General features: G+C 47.2%; 1 protein-coding gene across 5 annotated transcripts; it reads left to right on the plus strand.

Annotated features, from left to right (window-relative positions):
- Positions 1-443: 443 nt before the first annotated feature.
- Positions 444-12938, plus strand: LOC143277920 (uncharacterized). 5 transcript variants are annotated; one of them, XM_076582890.1, is made up of 8 exons: positions 444-631; positions 2654-2842; positions 6314-6430; positions 7350-7401; positions 8164-8199; positions 9527-9687; positions 11454-11694; positions 12567-12936. In XM_076582890.1, exons 2-8 carry the CDS (start codon positions 2663-2665, stop codon positions 12806-12808), a joined length of 1029 nt encoding a protein of 342 aa, XP_076439005.1. In that variant the 5' UTR covers positions 444-631; positions 2654-2662; the 3' UTR covers positions 12809-12936. The 5 variants fall into 5 exon arrangements, with proteins under 5 accessions (XP_076439005.1, XP_076439008.1, XP_076439007.1 ...); XM_076582893.1 differs by lacking the exon at positions 444-631 and adding an exon at positions 1214-1272; XM_076582892.1 differs by lacking the exon at positions 444-631 and adding an exon at positions 1256-1335.
- Positions 12939-17525: the final 4587 nt, after the last annotated feature.

Consider the following 17525-nt stretch of genomic DNA (forward strand, 5'->3'; position numbering starts at 1 on the left):
TTGTCTGTTGTTTGGAATGAACAGATCTGTGAACAGACACAAGAGAGTGTGCTGGTGCATTGCACATGAGCACTCAGATGCATATACCACACACACATGCACACACACATACTTGGACATAGCACACACACGTACACACATACTTGAACAACATTCATGCACAAACATGAATACACACAACCAGGCATGCACATGCATTCACACAACCAGGCATGCACAAAAATCGTACATTAAAGAATGTATCTGCAGCAAACTGTACGGTATACCTGTCTTACAGTGGAAAGCCAAACGTTTTTTTGATAAAAAAAAAAGAGTGCTTGAGAAAAGAGGCATATGCTCTACTTATCATGTAAAGGAGCACACGCATTCGCAGCCACATGTGTACATTCACATGCGTCTTTTTCTATCTGTCTGCCTATATCTCTCAGTGTGTTGCTACCATTTCACTTGTGTTATCAAAGTGGTACTCTGGAGAGTTTGTGTTGTTTTGTCTTTCTTTTTTAAAATTATTTTTTAATGGACGAGGTTAACTGCAGAAGGCTTCTGCTCTGTTTTCCCCCAAAAGATAAAGACCAGATGTTTCAATGCTCTATCGTGTTCTGCTGACTGTGTTCCTCTCAGCACGTCTCCAGTAAGTTTTGTGTCTGTCCGCCTGCCATATTATTAGTCTGTCTCTGTCTTCATCATCATAGTCTGTCTCTGTCATCATCAGCAGCATTTTCTTCTCCGCTATCGTTTTCATAATCATCAACTTCTTCTCCCTGCTCATCTCTCGTTTTTCATTCCTTCAGCTAATAAACTAATAAGTTTGTAATTTGCACCAAAATATCCTATGAGAAATCTTGTGAAAGTGACAGAAACCTGATCCTAAGAAAAGATGGAATCTTTATCAACTGTCCTATCGTCTTCTGCTTCCATCACTGTTATGATAAAGCTGTTGCTGCTAGTCTTACTGCCCCTGTTAAAACAACAACAATCATATGAACAGCAACAAATGCTACCACTCCTGCTTATGTTGCTGCTGTATCGAGATTATTCGGTTTCAGTTCAAAGGAGGTGTCCTGGCGTACAAACTGATCCACATTTTGACATACGATGCACCACATCTGCTTTAATCAAATTTTGAAAATAGTATAATAAAAAATAAAAAGAAAGGGGGCGGGGCACACATTACACGTCACAAGGATCAACCCAGTTTCGCCCACCGATGATCAGTAAACGTGGTGATTTTTCTCAAGGCTTCAACCCTTAGTGCTTGAATGTGGACCACATGTAAGTCTTATTGCATGGATCCGCAGTGGCACAGTTATTCGTCGGCTGATTAACGGACCAGTTGTAAGTCTTATTGCATGGATCACAGTGGCACAGTTAGTCGTCGGCTGATTAATTAACGGACCAGTTGTAAGTCTTATTGCATGGATCACAGTGGCACAGTTAGTCGTCGGCTGATTAATTAACACCGATTACTCTCATCCAGAGTTTCATATCTTGAAAATTCGACTGAAACCTAGCGTGGATGCGGAAGAGATAAGATAAGGCAGGAAACAACTTTATTGTCTGTGAACACACAGAAAATTCTCTTTTGGCTCAAGTACATGTAACATTAAACATATAAAGTGCAGTCACTTGACAACACGTAGGCTTAACTGAAGGCAGACCGTCAGCACTTCGCCAGAGACAGCGAACAGAACTCGCCCTCTGTGGACATCACTTGGCCATTTTACATTTATATGATATAGCGAAACAAAAAGTTAAAAGAATTAGATCTGCAACAACTAACTGCTGCTCTTGTACCAGCCGCTGGGGCGAAGCGGTTCGCGTCGCGGACTTCCGGCTGGGAGGACGCGGGTTCAATTCCCGGCGGAAGTGGGGTTTTTTTTCGGTCCGTGGCCGGCTCCTACCAAGAGTTGCCAAGTGTTCTATGGGCTTAAATGGAGAGACTGGGACCACACTGTCGCGTGTCATCCCCTTCACGGATGAGTCTTTCGGTGTGTTGCTTACATTTCCTTTTTTTCTTTTTTCTTTTGCTGCCTCATCATCTGCACCGTTTCAGTGGCATTACTCCCACGCCGCTCATTTAGATTCCCCCATACACGGCCACACCCGGGTTCGTCCGTCCCAAATTATGTGACCTTTCACGCTCTTTTCTCATGGCCTGGTGATCTCAGTTTCGATACCCATCCACTCGAGGTGAACTGTCGTTGGAGGGACGTGGTGGCTGTCTCCATTCTATGGGGGACGTTCGCTAGGTCTTGCTCTGTGATTACGCTATTATTGTCGTTAGTAGGGGGGCTTATCAGGCAGTGTCCTAAGTACTTTAAATTAGAACAGGCACCACTGAATACCAACTAAGTGACTCAGCAGCAGTGCAGGGTCTCCTCTGGTGTGTGGTTTCCTGGCACTGCCAGTTCCCTGTGGACTGCCGATGCTGTGACTGCGACAGACGAACCCGGGCATGGTTGTGTATGGGGGACTTGAAATGAGTGGCTTGGGAGTGATATCACTAAACCAATGCAGATGATGGGGCAGCAAAAAACAAACAAACAAAAAAAGAAAAAAAGAAAAGAAAAAAAAAAGATGCTGTCGCTGCTTATCACTGTCATCATCATCGTCATCATCATCAGCAGTCATTGCGGAACTTTGATGCCCACAGCTCAGAGAAATGGCGTCCCGGACACTGCAGTGTGTGTGGCTGATGGCTGTGGTGCAGTTATCGGCCCTGATCGCCGTCACAGTCTGGCAGAGCTTGTCCCAAAGGGAGCTCACTCACAGCCATTTCCGTCTCCAGGGGTTGCTCTTGGACGTTGCTCAACGTCTGCCATCATCTAAAGTCTTTCACAAGGTGATGAATGTACACACACACATACACACACACACACACACACACACAGACACACACACACACACACACATATACACACACAAACATGCATATATATATTGCATAGACAAAGGAGTGGGGTTAATGAGAGGATAAAATTGCTCCAGTAAACCATCTCCTGTCGTTGCTCCAATATTCCATGTCCTGTCATTGCTACAATATACCTTGGCCTGTCATTGCTACAATAAACCATGCCCCATCATTGCTTCAATATACCTTGGCCTGTCATCGTTACAGTGAACAATATCATGTCATTGTTCCAATAAACCATGTCCTGTCATTGCTCCAATAAACCATGTCCTGTCATTGCTCCAATATACCTTGGCCTGTCATTGCTCCAATAAACCATGTCCTGTCGTTGCTCCAATAAACGATATCCCATCATTGCTGCAATAAACCATGTACTGTCATTGCTGTAATAAACCATGTACTGTCATTGCTCCAATAAACCATGGCCTGTCATTGCTCCAGTCAGCCTCGGCCTGTCATGGCTTCAATAATCCATGTCGGCCATTGCTCCAATCAACCATATCCTATAATTGCTCCAGCAAACGATGTCCTGTCATTGCTCCAATAAACCATGTCCAGTCGTTGCTGTAATAAACCATGTCCTGTCATTGCTCCAATAAACCATGTCCAGTCGTTGCCGTAATAAACCATGTCCTGTCATTGCTTCAATATATCTTGACCTGTCATTGTTACAATAATCGCAGGCAAGATACTTGCCAGGATCCTATTAAACCGCCTCACAGCACACCTTGACCAAGGTCATTTGCCTGAGAGCCAATGTGGATTCCGGAAAGAGCGCGGAACCACCGACATGGTGTTTGCTGCAAGGCAGCTGCAAGAGAAATGTCAGGAGCAAAATGCTGATCTGTTCTCCACCTATGTCGACCTCACTAAGGCCTTCGACAACGTGAGTAGAGAGGGACTGTGGAAGATCATGGCCAAGTACGGATGCCCTCGGAAATTTATTTCCTTGGTCAGCCAATTCCATGAAGGCATGCAGGCTCGAGTCCAGGACAAAGGCGAAACATCTGCTCCTTTTGCTGTCACAAATGGTGTCAAGCAAGGCTGCGTCCTGGCTCCAACGCTGTTCAGCCTCATGTTCTCTGCAATGCTTACTGATGCCTTCAGAGATGGCGATGTTGGAATCGGCCTAAAGTACCGAACAGATGGCAAGTTGTTTAACCTCAGAAGGCTTCAAGCAAAAACGGTCATGACAGACATCATCAGAGACTTTTTGTTTGCTGATGATCGTGCCCTCAACGCTGGATCTGAAGCTGACATGCAACTCAGCGTCGACAAGTTTGCCACTGCCAGCAGGAACTTCGGCCTTACCATCAGCACGAGGAAAACTGAAGTTCTCCATCAGCCAGCCCCAGGGAAACCCTACGTTGAGCCCAACATCACAGTCAACGGTCAGAGACTCAGTACGGTGGAGCGGTTCACATACCTTGGCAGCACACTGTCACGAAATGCGACCATCGACGATGAAGTGAACGTCAGGATTGCAAGAGCAAGCTCAACTTTTGGTAGACTCAATGCAAATGTCTGGAACAGAAGAGGCATTAGTCTTGAGACCAAGCTAAAGGTCTACAGAGCAGTAGTTCTCCCCACACTACTGTACGCCTGCGAAACTTGGACAGTGTACCAACGACATGCCAAGAAGCTGAACCACTTCCACACAACATGCCTCAGGAAGCTACTGAACATCAAGTGGCAAGACAAGACCCCAGACACAGAGGTGCTCGCAAAAGCCACCCTTCCCAGCATCTTCACCATCCTGATGCAGTCCCAGCTTCGCTGGGCTGGACACGTGGTGCGCATGCCAGACCATCGGCTGCCCAAAAGGCTCTATGGCGAGCTGCAACAAGGGAAGAGATCACACGGAGGTCAGAAGAAGCGCTTCAGAGATACTCTGAAAGTCTCTCTGAAAGCGTTTGATATCAACCCTGACTCCTGGGAGGAATCTGCAGTGGACCGTGACAAATGGCACACTGCTGTGCACAAAGGTACCAAGTTGTGCGAGGCCAACAGGACTGCTGCAGCTGTTCAGAAGAGGCAGGCCAGAAAGTCACGGGCAGACAAGCTCCCTGACAATGGTATGCCTGTCTTTGTCTGCCCCAACTGTCAGCGAACATTTCGTGCGCAGATTGGACTATTCAGCCATCTGCGCATTCACAGATAGATTCATGAGCATCCTCCCCCCCACCCCACCACCACCCTCCCCCCATCACCCAGCTGGATGACAACGATGGTCATCATCGATCTCGATGGACACACCACCATATCTTGGCCTGTCATTGTTACAATAAACAATATCCTGTCATTGGTCCAATGAATCATGGCATGTCATTCCTCCAATAAACTATGTCCCGTTATTGCTCCAATAAAACTTGGCCTATCATTGCTCTAATAAACATTGGCCTGTCACTGCTCTAATAAAACATATCCAGTCAATGCTCCAATAATCCTTGGCCTGTTATTTCTCCAATAAACCATGTCCAATCTATAAACCATAGCCTGTCGTTGCTCTAATAAACCATGGCCTGTCGTTGCTCCAATAAACCTTTGGCCTGCACAAGCTCCAATAAACCTTGACTTGCTCCAGTAAACATTACTAATAGATAAACCTGGCCTGTCAAGGTTGTAATTAACTTGACAGTTGTGATGCTTGCTAGATTTTCCGTCTGCGAATGACACTTTAGGGCACGTCTTGATCGAAAAGCTTCGGCTGTTTAGCAACGGGAAAATGGCTGAGAGACTTCGATCAATGTAATCCTTCTTGTGTCTTCGTCTTCTTCTTATGTATTCATGTTCATGTCCTTCGTTCGCTCAAAGGTACGAGTGGTCTTTTTACCTGTGTGACCGATTTTACCCCGCCATTTAGGCAGCCATACTTCGTTTTCGGGGGTACTGTATATTCTTGAGAATGGGAAGTGGAGTGGTGGCTTAGTGGTAAGGCATCCGGCCGCTTGGAATGTGAGAGAATCAGAGCGTGTTGGATGGAACCCACACTCTCCAGATTTTCTTCACCCTCTGCTAGACCTTGAGTGGTGGTCTAGATGCAAGTCATTCGGATGAGACAGTAAACCGAGGTCTCGTGTGTAGCATGCACTTAGTGCACGTAAAAGAACCCAGGGCAACAAACAGGTTTTCCTTGGCAAAATGCTACAGAAAAAACCCACTTTGAAAGTAAAGCTGATACACTTGCAGGCTGACAAAAAATGGTGTCTCTGCACTGAAGTGACGCCTTCTCCCTGGGGAGAGGTCCGAATTTCACACAGATGAACTTTGTGTGACAAGTAGTCCAATCCAATAAGTTCAATACAATTTAGAAGGCAACGTGAGTTAGCTGGTTGTCATTTTCTAGAGCTCGTTCGTTCATTCATTGTTTTACTGCTTAATGAAATTTATTCCTTGTTACAGATCCTGAACAGGGACACAGCAGATGACGACATTCAGATCGATGACGACACACCAAACACGCGATTTAGACGTCACTCTATTTATGACGCCATCCTGACAGACCTCTTGAAGGCACAGGTAACAAACAATGAAACTGGTAAATAGACAAGCAAACAAAGAAACAAACAAGCAAGCAAACAACGAAATAAATAAACAAACAAATAAATATGTGAATAAATGAATAGAAAACAAATTAACAAGTGTTTGCCTGATTTTAGTCGCCAGTGCATGAGTTCAAAAGATCAAGATCCCTACAGAGTTTTGTTATTTTGTTGTTGTTTTTTTATGTTTTCTTTTCTTTCTTTTCAATAAACTAACAATGTTTTGCTCTGTGTCCAAAATGCCATACGTAATGGTAACACCCCCCTCCCCCCAAAAAAGGTCATTAGAGTTTGGTATATATAGAGAAAAAAGATTACACACACACACACACACACTGACACACACACACACACACACACACACACACACACACACACACTGACACACACTGACACACACGACACACACACACACACACACACACACACACACACACACTCACACACACACACACACACACACACACACACACACACACACACACACACAAGAACAAGACGATGTATTATAAGAAGGGACAGTGAAGATGACGAAGAGAAGAGGAGAAACGGAAGAAGAGGATAAATTCAAACTAAATTCGCCAGTAAAACAACAAACAATAAAACATATACAAATCTCACTCTACAGACCGGACAATGATAAGAGGATTAGGTTGATTAAAAGTTATTTCGCCAATGAAGCAATCAACAATATAACAGTGCGGAAATCTCACCCAATAAACCCGATGATTATAAGAGGATAGATTCATACTTATTTCGCCAATAAAACAGTACAGAAATCTCACTCAACAGACGTGACTCATGGGATTAATCCAAACTTGTATAGCCAGTAAAGCAACATACAATAAAAAGATGCAGGTGTCTCACTCAGCAGACCTGCTAATGCCTGTTTTCAGGAGCGCGTCATTGCCAGTCATTGTTTAAACGAAAGCAAGATCTGTCAGCAAGGTAATATGATGTGCATAGGTGTGTGTGTGTGTGTGTGTGTGTGTGTGTGTGTGTGTGTGTGTGTGTGTGTGTGTTGTGTGTGTGTGTGTGTGTGAGGGGAGGAGTGGGACGGTGAGGTGGGGAGGGCGGGGGATGGGTGGGGGTGGGATGGTACATGCGTGTGTGTGTGCGCCCCTCTGCCCGTCAGTGTGTGTGTTTGTGTGTGTGTGTGTGTGTGTGTGTGTGTGTGCCTGTCTGTGTGTGTGCGTGCGTGCGTGCGTGTGTATGTTGTATGTGTAGACATGAGCGTACGGGCGTGAGTGTTTCATAGTGCGTATGTGCGTGCGTGTGTGTGTGTATTTGTATTTGTATTTGTATTTCTTTTTATCACAACAGATTTCTCTGTGTGAAATTCGGGCTGCTCTCCCCAGGGAGAACGCGTCGCTATACTACAGCGCCACCCATTTTTTTGTATTTTTTCCTGCGTGCAGTTTTATTTGTTTTTCCTATCGTGTGTGTGTGTATGTGTGTCTGTGTGCGTGCGTGCGTGCGTGCGTGCGTGCGTGCGTGTGTATGTTGTATGTGTAGACATGAGCGTACGGGCGTGAGTGTTTCATAGTACGTATATGCGTGTGTGTGTGTGTGTGTGTGTGTATGTGTGTGTGTGTGTGTGTGTGTGCGTGAGAGAGAGAGAGAGAGAGAGAGAGAGAGAGAGAGAGTGTGTGTGTGTGTGTGTCTTTGCATGAACTTAGGTAGGTTTTATGTTGTTTTCTACGAGTACAGGTGCCAAAGGCGAAAAGGGTGCACCTGGGTTGACAGGTAGGCTACAGCATATGTTTTATGTTGTCTGATTTGTATGTGTTGGGTGTTTTCGCACTTGAATCATTAACCCATGGATAGCGGGTGTGGACGTTTATACACATTTCCTCAGCATTTCGTGTTGTCATGTGATAATGCAGGTAACTGACGATAAACAGCTTGAGAATTAAGAGGAAAACAACAGTATTTGATATAAAAGGTTTGGTGGTGGTGGTAGTGTGTGTGTGTGTGTGTGTGTGTGTGTGTGTGTGTGTGTGTGTATGTGGTGTGTGTGTGTGTGTGTGTGTGTGTGTGTATGTGGTGTGTGTGTGTGTGTGTGTGTGTGCGTGCGTGCGTGCGTGCGTGTGTGTGTGTGTGTGTTTACATGTGCATGCGTGTGTTTTGCTCGCTGTGTGTGTGTGTGTGTGTGTGTGTGTGTGTGTGTGTTTAGTGAGAGAGAGAGGGAGAGAGAGAGAGAGCGAACACTGTATGACAAACGAACCAGCCGCCGTGGCGAAGTGGTTAGCGTCGCGGACTGACGGCTGGGAGGACGCGGGTTCGAATCCCAGCGGAGCTGGGTTTTTCGGCCCGTGGCCGGCTCCTACCCAGAGTTGAGTGTGCTGTGGGCTTAAATGGGGAGACTGGCACCACACAGTCGAGTGTCATCCACTTCAAGGATGCGTCTTTGGGTGTTTTGCTCTAATTACCTGACCAACACTGCAAGTGTCTGTATCTCTCGGGCCTGGTTAACGCCGGGATATCATTATGACAGGAAGCGTAGAGTACAGCCTTGTCACGCAGTCCCAAACCAAAATGGACCTCCATAGCAACATCGTCATCGTCATCCTCATCCTCCTTCATCATCATCAATATTAACAAAACAGTCTCAAAGCCTGTGGCCTTTCATGCCCTGCTCACATGGTGACCTCAGTTTCGATACCCCTCCACTTCCATGCTTGGGGTGAGTCCTGTCAATGTCGTCAGTGTCGGCAGATTCACGGGTGGCTGTTGTTTGAGGGACGTGGTGGCGGTCTCCACTCTGGGAGGGACGCTGACTCAGTCTGGCTCCGCGACTAAGCCATTATTGTCGTTAGTAGGGGGCTTAGTAGGTGGTGTCCTAAGTACGTTAAATCAGAACAGGCACCACTGAACACCGAAGTGACTCGGCAGCAGTGCAGGGTCTCCTCTGGTGTGTGGCCTCCTGGCGACCTAACATCGATGGTTCCCTGCGGACTGCCGACGCTGGAACTGTGACGGACGAACCCGTCAAATACGGGTCAAAACCACACCAAGCATGATTGCTAACAGAACGGGTCAAAATAATCACACCAAGCACAATGTATGGCAGGCGACGCGGGTCAAAAGGGAGCAGTGGGACAGACAGGTCCGGAGGGAGACCATGGACACACAGGCCAGAAGGGAGACCCTGGGGAGACTGGACCCCGGGGACCACAAGGTCCTGTGGGAACTCGGGGAGTGACAGGCACCACTGGGCCAAAAGGAGACATGGTATTTGGATAGGTTTGGTTTTGTTGTTTATTTGGTTGTGTGTGTGTGTGTGTGTGTGTGTGTGTGTGTGTGTGTGTGCAATGGTTTATCACTGGTACAGATTGTAGATTCAACACACTGTGTGTGTGTGTGTGTGTGTGTGTGTGTGCGAGCGCGCGCGCACGCGCGTGTATGTGTGTGTGTTTGTGCAGTGTGTTTTTGAGTAAGTGTGTGTGCGTTCTTGCACGCGCGCGGCTCTGTGTGTGTGTGTGTGTGTGTGTGTGTGTGTGTGTGTGTGATATTATGTAATGTAATACGCGTAGTCTCTGAATATGTTATATATTATTGTGCGCTAAATCATTATTTTTTTCTTTCTTTTGTGAGTTATTGCGCGCGCGCGTGTGTTTGATGTTTATTGTAAAGCGCTTTTTGAGCTCTCTTTAAGGGAGGAAAGCGCTCAACAAATGTCCATTATTATTGTTATTATTTGGATCCCTGTCCATGAATCAATGGATTTTAACATACTGAAGATCAGTGTTTCTCGTGTTCTGTATGGATTCTCAACAACATAAATTCAGACGAATCTTACTATTGTACTGCATCACTGACTATGTGCCTACGTGCATATACACGCGTATGTTCGAGCACATGCACTTAACTAATGATATGTACACGCGCGCTCGTGCATACGCATCTATTGAGCACAAACACTCTGACTGAACAGTCATGTTTTGAAAGTAATTGTGCTGTTTAATGCTGCATGTGCTCCAGTAAAAATACACGTTTTTGTGAGTTTACAGACAAGGAAAATTGTATCTTACCTTGCCTTACCTTACCTTCCCTTACCTTGCCTTACCCCACCTTCCCTTACCTTACCTTACCTCACCTTACCTTGCCTCACATTACCTTACCTACCTCACCTTTCCTCACCTTACCTCACCTTACCTTACCTCACCTTACCTCACCTCACCTTACCTCACCTTACCTTACCTTACCTTCCCTTACCTCACCTCACCTTACCTTCCCTTATCTCACTTTACCTCACCTTTCCTCACCCTACCTTACCTTCCCTTACCTCACCTTACTATACCTCACCTCACCTTTCCTCACCTTACCTTACCTTACCTTACCTCCCCTTACCTCACCTCACCTTTCCTCACCTTACCTTACCTTACCTTACCTCACCTTTCCTCACCTTACCTCACCTTACCTTACCTCACCTTTCCTAACCTTACCGTACCTCACCTTCCCTTACCTCACCTCACCTTACCTTACCTTACCTCACCTCACCTTACCTCACCTTCCCTTACCTCACTTTATCTCACCTTTCCTCACCTTACCTCACCTTACCTTACCTTACCTCACCTCACCTTACCTTACCTCACCTTACCTTACCTCACCTCACCTTACCTTACCTCACCTCACCTTACCTTACCTCACCTCACCTTTCCTCACCTCACCTTTCCTCAAATTTCCTCACCTTACCTCACCTCACCTCACCTTACCTTACCTCACCTCACCTTACCTCACCTCACCTCACCTCACCTTTCCTCACCTCACCTTTCCTCAAATTTCCTCACCTTTCCTCACCTTACCTCACCTCACCTCACCATACCTCACCTTACCTTACCTCACCTCACCTCACCTTACCTCACCTCACCTTACCTCACCTTCCCTTACCTCACTTTACCTCACCTCACCTTACCTCACCTCAACTTTCCTCACCTCACCTTACCTCACCTCACCTCACCTCACCTTCCCTCACCTGACCTTACCACACCTGACAGGGACCGAAAGGCCCCAAAGGCGCCACAGGCCCGCCCGGTCAGCCCGGACCAGCAGGACCACCGGGCCGGAGAGGGGAGTCAGGGGCCCGGGGACCGAGGGGACCGGTGGGAGCCAAGGGGGAGCCAGGAGCGGTGGGAGCCAAGGGCGAGGGGGGGACCTGGGGTCACAGGGGGAAACAGGGGGAGCCGGGACCCAGAGGGGACCCTGGGCAGACACTGGGCCCTGGCTGCGAGTGTTTGAGTGAGTGGTTCTCTTCTTCCTCTTCTGCTTCTTCTTTTTCTGCTGCTGCTCCTGCTGCTGTGTTCATGGGCTGTGGTTCCCACGTTCTCTGTTCAGGGTGTTTAGTGGAGTTTCTGTATCCCACCAAACGCTCACACACACACACACACACACACACACACACACACACACACACACACACTAACATGCACGCAAACATACACACTCTTTCTCTCTCTCTGTCTTAATCAAACACATGTAAACGCACACTAACACCTATCTTCTCATCCACCTACCCACCTCCACCCTCACATTACACACCAGTGCGTACGTGTCATCATTGGAAATGAAACATTCATCCCCTACCTCTCTTCTTTTTGTCTCTCTCTCTCTCACTCATCCCCCCCCCCCTCTCTCTCTCTCTTTCTCCCCCTCTCCCCCTCAACACTCACCCTCTCTTTTTCACATGTCCAATCCCAATCCCACAATCAGACGTCGCTCTCTCTGTCTCTGGACCTTACACGTGGAACGAACGAGCTCCCTCTTTCACTTCGTGGAAATCTCTGCACTCAGTTCTTTCCAAGTCTAGCCTGAAAACCTTCTGCTTTCCTAAATACCCATCTCCTGCCCCTGTGCTCTTTCAGGTCTACGGTTTATATAGGTTTCTGTTTACAGTGCATTTGTACTTTTTGTATTTCATTCTCATGAATCAGAGTTGTGCACAGGTGTGCAAGCATTTTGATTTGTCTGCACACAAAATTTAGTGCTTTACGATAACAAGAACTACTACTACTCCTGCTACTACTGCTGCTGCTGCTGCAACTACTACTTCTACTGCTCATATCATTATCATTATTATCATTATTGTTATTATCATTATCATTATTTACCAGAAAAACCACAGATCATCACTTTCCCAGCCAACCCCACAGTGGAGATTTCGGAGCCTCTGCAGATGCGGTGTGAGGCGGAAGGCAACCCGCGTCCCACAGTCACGTGGGGCAGTCACCATGGCAACGTGGTGAGCATCGATCACATGGCTGTGTCCGACCTTGGCCTTTACACGTGCACCGCCACCAATCCCCTCGGCAGTGACTCTCGGAATATCACCTTGGAGGTATCGGCTGACGGCTAGCAGCTTACATTCTGGCAGGTTCTTCTTTGTGTTCTTGATTTGTTTCAGTCGTTTGCACAAATGAATGATTGCACAAATGAATTTCTATGTGGATTAACAAAGCGTTTTTGATTAGAATTTATTTTTCTGCGTATCTTTCAGTTCATTATTTGTAAAATAGTAAGAACGTTACTACAGTATGACCGTCATGGAAGTGGGGATGGCAGTTCGCTATCTGTCCACACACCTGAAGACAAAAACAACGTGTTTTTATTTCAATGGGTAAGTTTGATTCAGAAACTGGATAATGTCCAGTTTTAGCAACCTAAATTCCTAGAGCTATATGCACGGTATATTTCTAATGTATTGCAATGCAGGCATGAAGTATAACTATAAATAACAATGATTTGACCTTTGTCATCCACGCTGAGTAGGTTCTTCTTCTTCCTCGTTCGCCTCCCATTAGATGAGCAGCCCGGTGTCCTCGATGAAGGCTGCCGTCCGTCGCAGCTCCTCCAGGGTGCCGTACAGTTTGGTTTCCACTGCTGTCGGTGTTGGCCAGTACTTCCTCCTCTGAGTAGGTGAATTGTGGAGAAATTGTCTGTAAAACCACCGTCATAACCCCATACTAACCTGACAACGACATGCACGCTTTCCTGTACAGCCGCCAAAATGGCAATTGCAGGAAAGCGTGTGGTGTCGTCATCAGGTTAGTGGGGGGTTATGACTATGTTTTTTGTTGTTGTTGTTTTTAAGCAATTTACACAATTTACCTACTCAGAGTGGATGACAAAAGTCAAAATGATTGTTATTTATTTCATAATTCATGCCTGCATTGCAAAAGACACAAAATATTCCGTGCATTTAGCTCCAGGAATTTAGGTTGCTAAGATTGGATATTACCCAGAAACTGATTCCCGAAAAGGCTGTTCAAACTGCGCGCCGTTCACAGCCTTGTGTATTGTGTATAGCACACACCTGCCCAGCTGGTCGTCCCAACATGGCGGCCACACGGAGCGCGGTCGACAGTACTTTACCACTCCCTCTATTTACAGGGCAGTGGCTTTGACCCCACCTTTTACAGCCCCAACATCCCCACTCCAGGGTGAGGAACCTGCCTTCCAAGTACAACGATCGCAACGACCACCGCGTCAGGAAGAGAACGTCGCACCCACTGTCATAAAAATACATGCCTTCTTTGAGCCCATTTGCTAACTGGAGCCAGCGGAAGTGTTCAATCAGCCATTTTGCTTCTCGTGTCAGTATACCGCGAAGCGGTGACTTCATATGTGTAGCCGAGCGCTCAGCTGACTTTGCGGCAAGCTTTCACTTGTTCGCGGCGTTAGTTAAGCTAACATTCCTGTGTGTGTCTCCACTGCAAGTTTGCGCTACGTGTCACTGCACTGTTTTCATGTAATAACTTTGGTTGATAAACCATTGGCAGATTTCAATCAAGACACAACATTTGGCATGTCATGGGGACAAGCATTACACGATTTCATCGAAGTTACACGGTTACGGTTCAGAAACTACCACCAGTTAGCAGACGACTTGTCAACGGACTGACGGCTGGATACGAGAAACAATATGGCGTCCAGACGGCTTCAGCTTTCCTGGCCAATGAGCTGTCCATGTATTTTTAGACCAGTGGGTCGCACCATGTTGAAGAGGCTGATATCCTTTTTTTTTCTTCTTCTTTTCTTTTCAGTTCTTGTTCGTCAGATGATTACCCCGGTCTGTCTGTTATCCTGCCTGTCATTCTGTCAGATGGATACCCCGGTCTGTTATCCTGCCTGTCGTTCTGTCAGATGGATACCCCGGTCTGTCTGTTATCCTGCCTGTCGTTCTGTCAGATGGATACCCAGGTCTGTCTGTTATCCTGCCTGTCGTTCTGTCAGATGGATACCCAGGTCTGTCTGTTATCCTGCCTGTCGTTCTGTCAGATGGATACCCCGGTCTGTCTGTTATCCTGCCTGTCATTCTGTCAGATGGATACCCCGGTCTGTCTGTTATCCTGCCTGTCATTCTGTCAGATGGATACCCAGGTCTGTTATCCTGCCTGTCGTTCTGTCAGATGGATACCCAGGTCTGTTATCCTGCCTGTCATTCTGTCAGATGGATACCCAGGTCTGTCTGTTATCCTGCCTGTCATTCTGTCAGATGGATACCCCGGTCTGTCTGTTATCCTGCCTGTCGTTCTGTCAGATGGATACCCAGGTCTGTTATCCTGCCTGTCATTCTGTCAGATGGATACCCCGGTCTGTCTGTTATCCTACCTGTCATTCTGTCAGATGGATACCCAGGTCTGTTATCCTGCCTGTCATTCTGTCAGATGGATACCCCGGTCTGTCTGTTATCCTGCCTGTCATTCTGTCAGATGGATACCCCGGTCTGTCTGTTATCCTGCCTGTCGTTCTGTCAGATGGATACCCAGGTCTGTTATCCTGCCTGTCATTCTGTCAGATGGATACCCCGGTCTGTCTGTTATCCTACCTGTCATTCTGTCAGATGGATACCCAGGTCTGTTATCCTGCCTGTCATTCTGTCAGATGGATACCCCGGTCTGTCTGTTATCCTGCCTGTCATTCTGTCAGATGGATACCCCGGTCTGTCTGTTATCCTGTCTGTCATTCTGTCAGATGGATACCCAGGTCTGTTATCCTGCCTGTCGTTCTGTGAGATGGATACCCCGGTCTGTTATCCTGCCTGTCATTCTGTCAGATGGATACCCAGGTCTGTTATCCTGCCTGTCGTTCTGTCAGATGGATACCCAGGTCTGTTATCCTGCCTGTCATTCTGTCAGATGGATACCCAGGTCTGTCTGTTATCCTGCCTGTCATTCTGTCAGATGGATACCCAGGTCTGTTATCCTGCCTGTCGTTCTGTCAGATGGATACCCAGGTCTGTTATCCTGCCTGTCATTCTGTCAGATGGATACCCAGGTCTGTCTGTTATCCTGCCTGTCGTTCTGTCAGATGGATACCCAGGTCTGTTATCCTGCCTGTCATTCTGTCAGATGGATACCCAGGTCTGTCTGTTATCCTGCCTGTCATTCTGTCAGATGGATACCCCGGTCTGTCTGTTATCCTGCCTGTCGTTCTGTCAGATGGATACCCCGGTCTGTCTGTTATCCTGCCTGTCGTTCTGTCAGATGGATACCCCGGTCTGTCTGTTATCCTGCCTGTCGTTCTGTCAGATGGATACCCAGGTCTGTCTGTTATCCTGCCTGTCATTCTGTCAGATGGATACCCCGGTCTGTTATCCTGCCTGTCATTCTGTCAGATGGATACCCAGGTCTGTTATCCTGCCTGTCATTCTGTCAGATGGATACCCAGGTCTGTCTGTTATCCTGCCTGTCGTTCTGTCAGATGGATACCCAGGTCTGTTATCCTGCCTGTCATTCTGTCAGATGGATACCCAGGTCTGTCTGTTATCCTGCCTGTCATTCTGTCAGATGGATACCCAGGTCTGTTATCCTGCCTGTCGTTCTGTCAGATGGATACCCAGGTCTGTTATCCTGCCTGTCATTCTGTCAGATGGATACCCAGGTCTGTCTGTTATCCTGCCTGTCATTCTGTCAGATGGATACCCAGGTCTTTTATCCTGCCTGTCGTTCTGTCAGATGGATACCCAGGTCTGTTATCCTGCCTGTCATTCTGTCAGATGGATACCCAGTCTGTCTGTTATCTGCTGTCGTCTGTCTCATTCTGTCAGATGGATACCCAGGTCTGTTATCCTGTCTGTCATTCTGTCAGATGGATACCCAGGTCTGTCTGTTATCCTGTCTGTCATTCTGTCAGATGGATACCCCGGTGTCTGTTATCCTGCCTGTCGTTCTGTGCAGATGGATACCCAGGTCTGTTATCCTGCCTGTCATTCTGTCAGATGGATACCCAGTCTGTCTGTTATCCTGCGTCTGTCATTCTGTCAGATGGATACCCAGGTCTGTCTGTTATCCTGCCTGTCATTCTGTCAGATGGATACCCCGGTCTGTTATCCTGTCTGTCATTCTGTCAGATGGATACCCCGGTCTGTTATCCTGTCCTGTCATTCTGTCAGATGGATACCCCGGTCTGTCTGTTATCCTGCCTGTCATTCTGTCAGATGGATACCCAGGTCTGTCTGTTATCCTGCCTGTCATTCTGTCAGATGGATACCCCGGTCTGTTATCCTGTCCTGTCATTCTGTCAGATGGATACCCCGGTCTGTCTGTTATCCTGTCTGTCATTCTGTCAGATGGATACCCCGGTGACTGTTATCCTGCCTGTCGTTCTGTGAGATGGATACCCCGGTCTGTTATCCTGTCTGTCATTCTGTCAGATGGATACCCCAGTCTGTCTGTTACTCTGCCTGTCGTTCTGTCTGTCATTCTGTCAGATGGATACCCCGGTCTGTTATCCTGTCTGTCATTCTGTCAGATGGATACCCCGGTCTGTCTGTTATCCTGTCTGTCATTCTGTCAGATGGATACCCCGGTGACTGTTATCCTGCCTGTCGTTCTGTGAGATGGATACCCCGGTCTGTTATCCTGTCTGTCATTCTGTCAGATGGATACCCCAGTCTGTCTGTTACTCTGCCTGTCGTTCTGTCTGTCATTCTGTCAGATGGATACCCCGGTCTGTTATCCTGCCTGTCATTCTGTCAGATGGATACCCCGGTCTGTTATCCTGTCTGTCATTCTGTCAGATGGATACCCCGGTCTGTTATCCTGTCTGTCATTCTGTCAGATGGATACCCC

Source organism: Babylonia areolata, chromosome 35 (assembly GCF_041734735.1).
Source record: "Babylonia areolata isolate BAREFJ2019XMU chromosome 35, ASM4173473v1, whole genome shotgun sequence".
In the NCBI taxonomy this organism is placed as follows: Eukaryota; Metazoa; Mollusca; class Gastropoda; order Neogastropoda; family Buccinidae; genus Babylonia; species Babylonia areolata.